The sequence below is a fragment of the Sander lucioperca genome, chromosome 13 (assembly GCF_008315115.2).
Source record: "Sander lucioperca isolate FBNREF2018 chromosome 13, SLUC_FBN_1.2, whole genome shotgun sequence".
NCBI lineage: Eukaryota > Metazoa > Chordata > Actinopteri > Perciformes > Percidae > Sander > Sander lucioperca.
This window is the reverse complement of record NC_050185.1, coordinates 24,267,110-24,281,067: the sequence shown is the minus strand read 5'-3', so window position 1 is coordinate 24,281,067 and position 13,958 is coordinate 24,267,110. Positions and strand designations below refer to the sequence as shown.

At 42.0% G+C, this 13,958-nt stretch overlaps 1 protein-coding gene across 1 annotated transcript in view; it reads left to right on the top strand.

The window, feature by feature from the left end:
- The first annotated feature begins 359 nt into the window (after window positions 1-359).
- LOC116052891 (kin of IRRE-like protein 3) overlaps window positions 360-13,958 on the top strand; it is a 368,756-nt gene continuing 355,157 nt past the window's right edge. The window contains exon 1 of the mRNA XM_035990803.1: window positions 360-756. Within this exon, the coding sequence (XP_035846696.1) occupies window positions 705-756 (52 nt within the window). The 5' untranslated portion in view covers window positions 360-704. The remainder of the gene's footprint in view (window positions 757-13,958) is intronic.

Sequence of the window (13,958 nt, the reverse complement as noted above, 5' to 3'; positions counted from 1 at the left end):
ATCACCTTCAGGGAATGGAAAGGTCTGGCATCAAGCCAATTCAAGGAGCTGTATAACACAACAAAAAAGAACTACCAAGAATCACAAACGGCAAAGCTGCATACTTTAAAAGCGCTATATCATTTTATTTGTTTGTGCTGATATTGCCCTGTGTCTTTAATGAATTTCAATTATCCATGTCAACAAATACAATAAATAGTGTAATTGTTCATGTGTACAAAGTGCTAAACATTGTTACTGTCCCATTAAATGCTAATGAATGACAGATCATCCAGGAGATTTTTCTCCCTCGGTCTAGACTGTCTAAATGGCAGAGAGGCAGATGAGCAGGTGGAGAGAGGGAGGAGCCAGCCTCTTAAGCACTTTCCTCACTGACTGTACCGTAGAGAGAGATGCAGGGAGGAGAGAGGGAGCCAGTGAACAAACGAGCAGAGTCTGAGCGAGTAAGCACGGGAGCCAGCAAGCATGATGGACGAAGTGTGAAAGGCACCATGGAGAGCAGGGAGAAAAAGAGAGACACTCAGCAGTGAACATGGACGAGAAAGAAAGGAGAAACAAGGAGACTCAGTAAGACCGAGGAAAGAGCAGCTGAGGGAGGAAGCTACACTGTGTCAACTCCACACACGCTTTGTATCCCAACTGTTAATTCTGCCTCAGCGTAAGCATTTAGCAACAGGAAGACATCTGTATACTCGTCGATAACAATGATTTTCTGGCTGCTGCTACTGCTTCTTCTCTACTGCTTAGCCAGCACGGGTGAGTGAAAAAGGTTTTTGCTTTTCTTTTCCACAGTCTCTGTCTGCAAGTTTGGATGCAGTTTGAAGCCACTCTCTGTGTTGGAGCTCTGAGCAGCAAGTCCCTCTCCTGTGGGTCGTGATGTAATATCAGCTAAGCTGCTGGTCAATTGGTCATTGGTGCTTTGTCTTTTTTCATACCAGCGTGAAAACCTGCCACTTGTGTCCTGCTGAAACCCCTGCTAGGCTGAAATGTCTTGCCAGATTCTGTTGCATCTCCTTTTCTGAACATGATGTCTCAGTTTGTGCTCAGCGGTCATGGTGCTTTGCTCCAGGTCGAGCTTATGTTGGGTGATGAGGTAAAATGTTTGGGTACTCCAACATGATGACCACAAGCCTCATAGAACCCAAATCAAGAAATTGAAATATGCAATGCAATATATATATTTCCACAAATCCTTGGTGTATAGTGTATAGTATGTAAGAGTGTATGCATAGTAGACAATCAGGTTTCTCTTTATATTAAAATTAGCTTACAGTTGAATAGAGTGTATACTTGTTCCAACCAAACTCTTCTTTTGCTGTGTCTGAGCACTCGTTGCTGATGCAAAAAGATTGTGAAACAAAGGAGTAAATTAAGTGAGAGTTGAAAAGTGCTGATTGGAAAAGCTTTAAAAGCTCTGACTGGGTCTTATTGATTTTTGTTGCCCCTATTCTGTGGCTAGTGATGACTTCACATTTGTGACAGAAATATTTAGTGACAATTGAGATTATTGTTGCTCTAGATACTGTTAAATCTACTGAATGTTTAGGAATTAGAAAAAAGTGATAATATCCCTGAACACTTCAGGGATATTCACTTCCATTTATTTTTGTCTGCTCTGTAAATAAGCAGAAACTGACTCTAAACTAGACTCCACACCCGGCCTGTAGAAAAACTATGAAAGCTTTAAGTCACACACAACCTGATACCAAATACTGACAGCTGGAGCTATATCAGCAACATGGCTACAGGAACACTGTAAGATGAGGCGAAAACGTTGTAATGCCATTATGCTCCTCAATAAAGCACCATGCTGTTTCCCATCCTTGTCTCACCCTGGGATACAATCTAATTCACCTGTTGTGCCATTAACTTCTTGTTTTAACTTGATCAATCATCTGGAGTCCCAGCTCTAAATGGATATCTTCAAAATGTTATTGCTCAACTTAATGTTGAGGTTCAGCATTTGATGTTAGCTAGTTGTGACTGTTGCTAGAAAATCTGCCTAGTCAGCCTGAATCTGCACACACACACACACACACACACACAGTGGTGGCACACCACTACTAATTTTAATCTGACACTGGTAATAAAGATTTAATATGGCTCTCAGTAGCTCTCTTTCAGGCACCGTACATCAACTCTCAACAGAATAGCAGCTTTATTGCCTAGTTTTATGAGAGTACAAGTGTGTTCTGGTGTTGGAGCATAGTCAACCCCCCTCCTACCCCTTTTTTGTCTGAGAGGGGGCATTCGCCACAGTTTCCAAATGACTTTATACAGCAATGCTTTATACAGTGGCACTGTGCTCCCCAATGCACCACACAAAAGGGTTTTTAGTAGGGCTGTCAGCATTAATCGTGATGTGATTAAGGGCCGAGCATAACGCGTAAATTTTTTTTAATCGCATGCCGCCATTTATTAATTTATTTTACACTTCACTCGGCTTTGCATTGCGCCTAACAACACCCCTTAGCTGTTCTAAAATCACTAGAATCTAGCTAGGCTACTATTTTGACCCTTTGCCGCACCTTTACTTATCATCAAGCTGCCATATTTCCTTGATGGAGAAAGACAGCAGCAACACAATTCTGAATGGCGCTATTTATTTTCCAAAACTCCCGGACGGCTCAGTAGACAAGTCGAAAGCAATATGCATATTGTGTAAAGCCGAATTAAAATATCACCGAAGCACGTCAAGCTTGAGCTACCACCTACGAGCTAAGCATGGAAGTACAGTTAACGTGACTCAGATTGATGCTAGCAGGCTCAGACAAAGCACTATTTTGGAGAGTGCTACTTGTCGACCTGTGGATGAAACCAAATCCAAAAAAATTACTACAGCTCTTGCAAATTGGGTGCCAACTAACTGCAGACCTTTCAGCATCGTAGAAGTCTCGGCTACTCTTAAAAGTCAATTTGACCTTGATTTTCTTCTCGTCATTAACTTCTATGTCTCCAGGGAATAACAGCCTGTAAGCGTGGTTAAGATGTGTGGAGAATTGGAGTAATCTGCTTGTAAAACGGAAGACTAAGAAAGACTGACTTTTTCACTTGTTGCCATGTGCTGGCAAACTACGAGACGCTCTCTGGACAGACACTGGTGAGATGTCGCTAGTAGTGGGCAGATCGCTCCAAATATCGAAAATATTGATACCAACGTTGGTATTGATATTGATCAATACCAGTGTAATAAGATCTATACTTTAGTTTCAGTTTCTATTCAATATGCAATGCTGTGGTTTCATCAAAGAGACGACCTGGCTGTCGGTGTCGCTGCTTTCAAGTGCCGCTCCTGTCACAGTGCAGAGCAGGCGTACTTTGCTCCTCCTCCCGTACCGTCACGTGACTCAGCGGCGCCAGGCAAATATGCAAGCAAGCAGCCAGGCCCGGCAGCAGCCAGCAGCACACACACACAAACAGGACAGAAGAATGGCAGAGAGGAAGGGGAGCGCTGTGTGGCTATATTTTCAGGCCAAAAATTCAACAACGGCAAGCTGTATAATTTGTTAAAGGCTGTAAGATACAGTGGTAACACAACAAATTTATACAAGTATATGAAAATTCTGTCCTGGGTTTTAACTTATTAATAATCCAAAGATAAAATCACAAAAACACTTACACTGTTTTTGTTTTTTTTTGTTTGTTTTTTTAAATACTACAATAAAGATAGTTTTAATGATTTTTAGTATTTATTTTTATTCACAATACAGGTCATAACGGTGCACCAACTGGGGGCACTCTGCACACCACTCGTAAGCAACAAGTTCAATACTGTACAATATTATAATATTAATTAAATACAATAATGTAATTCTTAATGAAGGCGAAATCTGTGTCTTCATCTTTCAATTCAGTGAGATTAAGTAAATGTTTGCATATTTATCATGAAGCTTCATGTTCATACCTACTTGAAATAATGTTTTTCATTTTGACTGCATCCTTGTTTCTTTTATTAGTGTGAGGAAATGAGTTAACCAAAGTGAGACCACAAGCTCAGACATTCTATGCTGATCCTTTATTAAAGATGAACGTGTTTCAGTCTTGCATTACATTATTAAAAAACACTTTTCATTCCCAGTGCTTAGTGGTTGATGAGCAATGAAATACTCATCAGCTTCTCAGTTGATTATACGAAGAGAAATCAGTGCTGAGTTAGCTACCAAGAGATCAACCTGAGTGTGAACTGTCTCTCCAAGCAACACACAGCTCATGTACCTCTTGTATTATAACCTTTATTTAACCAGGAGAAACCCATTGATATTAAGAATCTCGTTTTCAAGGGTTACCTAGCCAAGACAGGCAGAAACAAGACAAGAAACACAAGAGGACATAGTTAATAGAACTGAAATAAAGCAAAGCAATTCACATTACATCAATTTAAAATAGCAATTTTTGTAACCAGGAAAAATTATTGAAAAAAACTGACATCTTAAAGAGTCTGCATCCATTTCTTTTATTTTGTATTTAAAAGCATTTACCGAGATGAAATAATTTAGTCTCAACTCATTCTGCAGCTTATTCCATGCACGGGGGTACACAAAAGCCTTTTTTCCCTGTTCAGTGCGCACATTAGGGACATCAGGCAAAATGATGTCCTGAGAACGTAAGAAGTGCCGACCAGCACTTTTCAGCATGTGTCCTGAGTGGTTGTTGTTGTGAATCGACAGCAAGATTCACTCAGGGATGTGCAGGGCTTAACCTGCAACAGTGCTTTCAGTCAGGTGAACACACCACGACGCATCACTTGAACCCTCTGGTGATTGAGGAAGACAGGGGTTTTCTTTGGGGGCATGACCGGCATGTCACCTCGTCCTTTGAACAGAGGGGAGCCTATCAACTTTCCCAGCGGAACATGATTGTGCTGGTTTTTGCCTCATCCATCTTTAACCCCCCCGTTTGTGTTTGCCTACCTACAGCTTCTGCTTGAATGCGGAAATGAATGCTGGAAATCCTGAGGCTGTGACGGATAACAGTTGGATCCTCTGAATTCTGTAAAAGGAAAGGATTTGTGGACTGCATTTGAAGGAGCCTTCGAAATTAAATGAAATGGGACAGCCTTCATCGCGCCACGAATTGGTCTAAGAATGTGTTACGTTTCCCGGGATTAAAGGACCCAGATGCAGGAAGAGGCAGGCAGGCAGGAGAAGGGTTGAGCTCGAGGATTTATTCATACAAAAAAAGGTAGCAAACCAACAAAAGGGATCCAAAAAGCAAAAAGGAAACACAAGGAGTCCAAAACTGAGGAAGGCAAAAAACAAAATCACAAATCCAAAAATTCCCCAGAGAAAAGGATAAAAAAAAAAAAAAACACAGGGAAGATTCCAAAAATGGGACAAAATGCCACCCGATCCCCGGGAAACAAAGCGCCACACATCCCCGGGAAACAAAGCACCACTATCCCCGGGAAACAAAGCGCCACACGCAGGACGCGATCCCCGCTCGCCCGGGTGAAAGTCCTATGTTGTTTGACCCATCCACCACCACCCCAACCAATCTCCCTATGCGGATTTTCGGCTTTTAATACTACTCCCTACCATTTTCGTGCTGTGGCCACGAAATATGCTTCCCATATAAATACATTACTTCACATGTTCGTGCTGGCCACCACGTAAAAAAACGAGAAAAACGTCCCTGTGAACACAAATCAATAGATTAAAATAACATCACACTTACACAAACTGCCATGAGACCGGGCTGGAACACAGGGGCTAAATACAAGAGGTAATGAGCAAATGAGGGACAGGTGATACAACAGGTGAAACACATTAGGGCAGGGCAGGACAATCAGACAAGGCGGGAAAACACAGGAAATAAACAACAAACAAACAACACAACAGAATGCAGCCTCCGAAGGCTGTAGCCCCTGTATTGTTGCAAAGTGAGGTGCGTTGTAGCTCAGAGGAACCATGAAGCAGATAAAACATCACACTGGCAGGAAGGTTTGCTGGGAAAACTGGTACTTATATTTTCAGTCTTCAAAAAAACATTAAACAAAGAAAATCACAGAGGGAACTCCTCTTTACTTTGCTTAAACTGTTCTGGTGCTTTATACCCCGTTGCAGTAGCCCCAGCTTCAACTAGCTAGAGAAACAAAACTGGAGCGCACCATAGATTCCAGGAAACACGCTGGCCAATCAGAGCAGACTGGGCTTTTTCGGGAGGAGGGATTAAAGAGACAGGCACCATGGGCAGCATGAGAGTGTGTGTTTAAAGTGTTTAAAGCACATAAACATGTTCTAATACAAACACAAAATGCAAGTTTTATCCTGAAAATGCTATATAATAGTTGCCCTTTAAGCTGACACGAGAATCTTTGGAAATAAAGATATTATACTATCTGGCATTATAATGTAATTATATAATGGTGAACTGGCTTCTGTTCAGAAAAAGGCTTTACAGACACTCACTGAACAAGCTGCAGAATAAAATCCCTCCACAGCCATCTGATAACAAAAATCGTGAATTTCGCTGACATTCTGACAGGCTGATTTCTGTTTTTTAATAAAATCCAGTAACTGTGAGCTGATGTATCAAACCAGCCCTGCAGCACAGCCCATACTTCCACCAAAATAATTTTGGAAATGCTGCTCAGAGGTATTGTGGCAGTGAGATTCATTACTTCATCATTGCTTCTCTTGCTGCTTTAAAATTGACAACGTAAGGATATTCAAGGTTCAAGGTTCATTTACTGTCATTGTACAACACAGGCAGGGACACTGGAAGTCAGTAAGAGTTTTGGGATGCTTAAAAAAAAGTCAGTCCATTTGATGACATACTAAACTCTGCATGACATTTATGGTTTTTGCATTAATTTAAATGGCCCAGAGAATGTATGTTTAATACATATTAACATTTTATTGTACTTTAAGAATGTATGTGAAGTGTATGTTGAAGCAGCCACATCAACTACACTAAACAGCATAGAATCAATGCATGAGAACTGCAAGAAGAGGAAGAGAGAGTAAGGCAGTGTTTGGAGGACCCATAACCAAGTTATTATAGTTTAAATAATGCAGGATGGTAAGGATACATACTTCATCCAGGAGACCAGCACAGAGGTTCCCCACGGAGGTTCATATGAGACAGCTGTCACTCAGTCTTTAACTATGGAGCTCAACAGTGTGGTTCCAGAAGTAAAAATCCCATTCATTTTCTCTATAAAGATTTTGATTAACAGCCATGATGTCTAAACCATCCAAGGTAGACTAAGCACGAGCTGTGAGGTTGTGACGAAGGTTTCAGCTCCTGTAGAAGACACAAGCCAGTATTAAATCAACCTTGTTTTAAGAAAAACATATTTTATTTGCAATATCGTGGAGAAGTTTTGTTTATAAAGATATGCATGCTAGGTAATTAGGACTACAGTTGAAAATTAGCTGACTGGCTAACACTGGCGCATTTACAGAAATGTTGATTAATGTGCATTGTCCTAATCAAATAAACTTAGAAACTTACAAAGTACTACACTACCCACAATCCTGCAAAGCATAACAGCGATGTCTCTGATAGGTGGAGCGCGCTGTTACCATGGAATTGTTCATTGCACTGTACTTTTAACTTTTTTTTGTGCCAAATCAAATATTTTATGGTCACAATAAATCTCAAAGCTGATTTGCTTGGTCCCAGCCTTAAAACTCTTTTTATGGCATATTCTGAAACGTAAATGGAGATATTGAACAGGGAAAATAATTTCTGGAACCAGAGCCGTTCAAGAAAGTAGGCGTTCACCCTGAGGGCGGCGCGGTCGTATACAACATCAAACTACTCGTTTTATGCCAGATTTAAATCTTCACATCAATGCAGTGTAGAGACTTTCTTTTTTGTTAGAAGCAGAGAGATGCGCTGTCATCTTAGGCCTTTCAGAAATGTTTACATCCAGCCTGGAACTACAGTGTCTTTGTACAATAAATCCATAATTACGAATCCATAAAGCCAAGTTACGTAGTGTTCAATATCTCAGCATCACATCAAGCTAGTGTCTTTCTGTTTGTTTAGCAAGTAGGGATGCAGATATGGTGGTCAGGGTACTAAAGTATAATCCGTTTTTCGTTTTAAATAAAAAATGAAAAAACGGATCGATGTTTCGTTTTTCATTTCAAACCAAAAACGGAAAAACAAAACTATGAGCTCCATTTTCTCGTTTTTCCAATGTTCATACAAATTAAAAATTAACTGGAAAAGTTTTTCAACTGTTGTTTTTTTGTTATTCATGTTTCCGTTTTAACCCAAGAGCAAGTGTAGCAGTGTGTGCAGTTCTTATTAAACCTCTGTGACATAAAAGCTTGCATGCGCGCACACATGGCACACCTGTCCGGTCACCGTCAGTAATAACAACGGTGTAGTGGGTAGTTTGCCAGACCCTCCTCTGAAGCGCGCTGAAGGAGGGTCTGGCTACTACAAATAGCATTCGGGATGGTAGGAAAATGTGCTCTGGTTTATTGGCATTTCTTTAAACCAATCACTGGGCAGTGCTAATCTCCGCACAGAGCCGCTGCAAAATAGTTGTGCGAGAGAAATCTCAGATTGGACAGATATTGAACATTCTGGCCCTTGGAAAAATGTAGTTGATGACCCCTGCCGTAAGCCTTCCAAAAGCTTTGTAATCCAGCCTGGAACTGCATTTTCTTTTCAGACACTTTGCACAATAATTCTAGAATGATAAATCCACAACTGAAGGGTTATTTATTCATCTTTTCGTATGAAAAGGTATTGTTTTACTTTTAGCCCCAGCAATCTTGATTCCCATAATCAGACTAATGTGTCAACCAATCAGAAGCTGTCTTCTTGACTATCTTCTTCTTTGGTGTTTTACAGCAGCTGGCATGTGGCTGATGCCACTTTTCTGAATGTTTTACTTCACTGCTACATAAACTAAAATTGGAACAAACTAGCCGAAATAATGATATTGTCAGGATACAATGGCGGACCCAAAAGCACGACTCAGAACAGGAGGTAAAAAGGTAAGGAGCTTTATTGTCCAGAGAACAATCCAGGCAGAGGTACAAAATCAGCAAGCAGAAAACTTGAATACAAGCTAAAGGTCTAAGTAACACTGGGAAAACAAACACTAGGAAAACGCTGGAGAGTGAGACACACGAGGTACTACAACAATCTGGCAACTGAAAAGTGACACAAGGTGAGTATATATACACTGGGACCGGGGAGGACGATTACACACAGGTGACACACATTAGGGACAGGAGGGTAATCACACAGGCCGGAAAGCAGACAAAGACGGGAAGTGACCTGAAACAGAGACAGACAGTGGTTATTCAAAATAAAACAGGAAGTCAGAGAAACAAAGAAAACACAAATTAAGCCCAGGCTCCTCCAGATGTTGAAGATGGAAATCCTGAATTAGGCTGAGATCCAGGATGTTACTAGCGGACACCCATGACCTCTCCTCTGGACCGTACCCCTCCCTGTCCACCAGATACTGGCGTCCGCGACCCTGTCTCCTGACTGCCAGAAGCTTGCGGACGGTGTAGACAGGACCCCCATCAATGAGACGAGGAGGAGGGGGAAGCAGTGTGGCCGGGACCAAAACGCTCTCCTTCACAGGCTTGATTTTGCTCACATGAAACATGGAGTGGACTCTCATGGACCTGGGGAGCTTCAGCCTCACAGCCACAGGGTTAATAAATGTATGACACGAGGAAGGGACCCACAAAACGAGGAGCCAACTTACGACTCTCAGTGCGTAGTGGAAGGTCCTTGGTAGCCAGCCACACCCTCTGTCCCACTTGATAGTGTGGCGCCTCAGATCTCCGCCGGTCAGCCTGTCTCTTGTACCGATCCCTGTTCCTCAAGAGAACCTGTCGAGCCCTCGTCCAAGTGCGCCAGCAGCGTCTGACCAAGGCTACCACAGAGGGGACCCCCACCTCTCTCTCGAGTGCAGGGAACAACGGGGGTTGATAGCCGTAGGCACAATGGAAGGGGGATAGGCCGGTGGACGAGCAGGACAGGGTGTTGTGGGCATACTCAACCCACAACAGTTGGGTTAGACCAGGCAGCGAAGACCTGTTTCCATCTCTTGGTTCAGTCTCTCCGTCTGTCCATTAGACTGCGGGTGGTACCCAGAAGACAAGCTGATGGTGGCCCCAATTAACGTGCAGAAAGCCTTTCAAAACTGTGAGACGAACTGGGGACCTCGATCCGACATCAAGTCCGTCGGTAATCCATGCAGCCTGAAAACATGGGACAGCATAGCCTCTGCCGTCTCCTTAGCAGAGGGTCATTTAGGCAGAGGAATAAAAAGCAACATTTTGGAAAACCTGTCCATCACCATCAGAACTGCAGTATTACCATCAGTGGGGGGTAATCCAGTGACAAAGTCCAGGGAAATTTCTGACCATGGGCATTTGGGGACAGACAAGGGTTGCAGGAGACCCACAGATGCTTGACGAGGAGTCTTGTTCTGGGCACAGACCGGACAAGCAGCAACATACTCCCCGATCTCATTCTTCATGGACGGCCACCAGAATCGCTGTTGCACCACGAACATGGTCCTCCTGATTCCGGGGTGGCAGGTAATCCATTGCGCACACACTTCCCCTCTGGAAGTGCACTCAGCACTGGAGACAGCAGGCGGATCTCTCATAGTTAATCGCTGAACCTGAGCAACGAGCTGGCTGATCTGGTCACCAACTCTGGCTACCTGGTTCTCCTGGCGATTAGCCATAGCCATGAGTTCATTCCGCAGGATGGCAAGCTGTTCCTCCTGCTGATGCAGTTGCTGACCCTGGGCACGCAGTGCCGCTCTCACTGCTAGATATAACAGCGTAAATGTAATACATATCACCTAGATTCTCATTTGCACATTAGGATAGTATTGTGGGAGGTGTATTGGAGCTAAATAGTTACTCCGGATTTCCACTGAATGCAGAACGTCTGCGGACCGGCTCCGCTGCGGAACGGCTCCGTGCTCCGCCGTCTGTCAATACCCACTAGGTCCGGATTTGTTGCGGCACAGCTGTGGCCATGACTGACAGCTGTAGTCACGAGGACCCACAAGATCTCGCGAATTCAGGTAGAATAGAACCACAAAACCAACAACAGTTTGTTTCCGTCCAGAGGTGTAGAGGGAAAACAACTCTGTGTTGTGTTTTCAAGGTGTAGTGCAGGGAAATATGATCCGCCGTGAGCATGGTGTATTTTATTTTGAAAATTAACCGGATGTTTATTTTGTTTCTGTGCTCGACTTCCTGTCCCGAACTATCTGCTGTGTGCTGAATTGCTGCAGAGCTCTCCGGCGTCTGGCAAAAATAGAAGCTCTGGGTATCTGCTCCGGAGGGCTGCAGACCACCGGAGCTGTGCGGTAGTCGGAACGCAGCCGTTCTGCAGTCAGTGGAAATACACACATTGACTTTAATGGAAACCTAATGACTCTGCCGCCGTTCCCGGAGCGGATCTGCAGCCGGTGGAAATTGGGGGTTAGGTTTCAAACCCGGAAGGGTTGTCTCAGTTTTTTAATAGGGCCCGAGTTAAAAAAAGGGCCAGGGGCCCAACGGTCCCTGGCAATAAAGTGCGAGGAACCTATTATTTTTGTAAAGCTTATTATTACTTCGGGGGGCGAAGGCCCTATTGAAATTCAAATGTTTATGAGGGCCTGAGTACGAAAGTGCCCGGGGCCCAATTAACCTATTATTTTAGGGCCTGAGCACTGTCTGGGGGCAAATGATTTTATAAAGAATTGGTGCATATGCTCTGAGGGCAGGTATTAACCAGGATCTTAAATGTCATATTAATTGTGGAATAACGGTTTGGCCAATCATCATACATTTTGTAGCAAAGGTTCAGTCCGCCTTGAGCAACGATTTGTGAAATTGTAGTGATTAAATGTGCTTGGTCTCACCCATTTTTCTATACAGAATTAAACCAGCTGAAGTAACTTTGCTCAGCTTTGTGAAGCCCGAAACCCACTCGATGCTGCTTGTGTCTTTGACTTTGGCGATTGAGCTGCTTCCTTCTGTTGGCTGAGAAAAGGTCTGAACCAGGGATTGCCGCTTGCGGCTATATTTTTTATTCATGTTAGTTACAGTGTTTATTTTTGTTTCTCCTGATTGTTAAGACTTGGGACAACAATTTTTTAAAGCCCAGAGTAGGGGTGCATGATATATTGACTCAATATCGTTATCGCAATATCATGTTGCGCAATATTATATCGAAAGTGTCGCAATAAATATGCAATATTTTGTTTATTTTGTGGAGCTAATCAGTGGTTTGCGCTATCTTGTTTCAAGCTAGAGACACATTCGATTAGCATGAAAACATATCCCAGAGAACGGTCGACTCGGTACACGTGTTATTAACCCCTAGGTTCATTTTGCGCGGGAATTGTCCTTTAACAGAGACTCCAGTCTGCAGTGTAGTTTATACACCTAACTGATGACCTGAGAATTATACAGTAACAATCATACTATATGATGTATACCCCATTGAATTAAACAGGCAGGATCATTTATATCTAATGGTTTTAGCCAAAGAACCTCGCACAAGGCAGAAAGCCAAAAAGATTATATACTGTAATTGAACTGGCTCTATGCACCAAAAGACATGAACGTTATGAAACCCGGCTTGGCATACCCATTATATATGCTTACGCAATGTGCAAATCAAAAGAAATCCTTTTATACTCAGTTATCAAAAACTGCATTAACAATACATGTATGAGTTCAAAAACGTTAACTCTTTTAACTGCTGAATTAATAGTTAAAAGGCAATAGTGAAAGTTCAAAGAGCAGGTATAGAATAACAGCCAACCTAAACTACTTAGTAAACATTCTAACCATCAGAGCAACCAAAGAAATTGCACAGGAAAGGAGTGATATAGTAGAGAAAGAGAGCACATGGAGTGCCAGACTACAACAACCCAGTTTGACGCAAGTGACTCATAGTCTTAGTCCAGTTTACATTTTTTATTAATATATATCTAACTATAGTTAGAGTAGTGTGTCTGTCATTAGAATATCTCAATAACCATTCATACTTCATACTTACTTTTAAATTAGCTGTTTCCATTTGTTTCTATGGCGTTTTGTTGCACCTTTTTTAATATGTATCTCCAGTTGTTATTGATGTTTTTATAATGATCTTGCTATTGTTTTTCTTTGGTTTAACCCTGTAAAGTGCCTTTGAGTACCTTGTAAAGCGCTATATAAAATAAATGTATTATTGTTATTATATACTATCACTTAGCCAGTGTATGAGTGAATTTTGTGCAATTTGTAACCATGAACAATTCAATATTAAAGAGTAATTAAGGTATTTTTCAACCTGGACCCTATTTTTCCAGTTACCCTGTTTTTTGTCTAAGTGAGTGATGGGAACAACACTTTTTGAAATTGGTCCAATATTAAGCAAGACCGCTGCAGTCGGCAGAAGAGAAAAAAGCTGCAATGAAACGTTAATGGGTAGACTGTATTATTCTGGGTGTCTGACAACATTATGGAAAGGATCCCTACAAAGGTTGACCTTTTTGTTAAAGAGTAAGATCCTTTCTGTTTAACTTGAAACAGCCCCGAAATCACCATCAACATACCCATCAGACTCCATTTAAAAAAACAGTATTATCATCATAAAATACACTTCATTTAAAGTCGACAGAAATAAAAAAATAAAAACGCTGTCTTGGTTAATCTTTCCACTGTTTCAACAATCACGACTCTGGTTTGGTTGGAATAAACCCTTAATGTGGATATATATGTGTGGAAATATGCTGGCTCTATACACGCTAAAAGTACTGTAAATTATATTGTTTGTGGATGGAAAATGACGATGCACATTTGCCCCATTGGATTGCATTGCAGCTTGGTTCACAGCGGACAGTTACAGAATTCTTGCTCAATACTGGACCAATTTCAAGACTTTTGTTCACATTAGTCCCTTTAATAAACTGTGAATAAATAAGTGACCATCACTCTGTGTCCCAACAGAGGTGGAGTGTGAACTGGTCACAG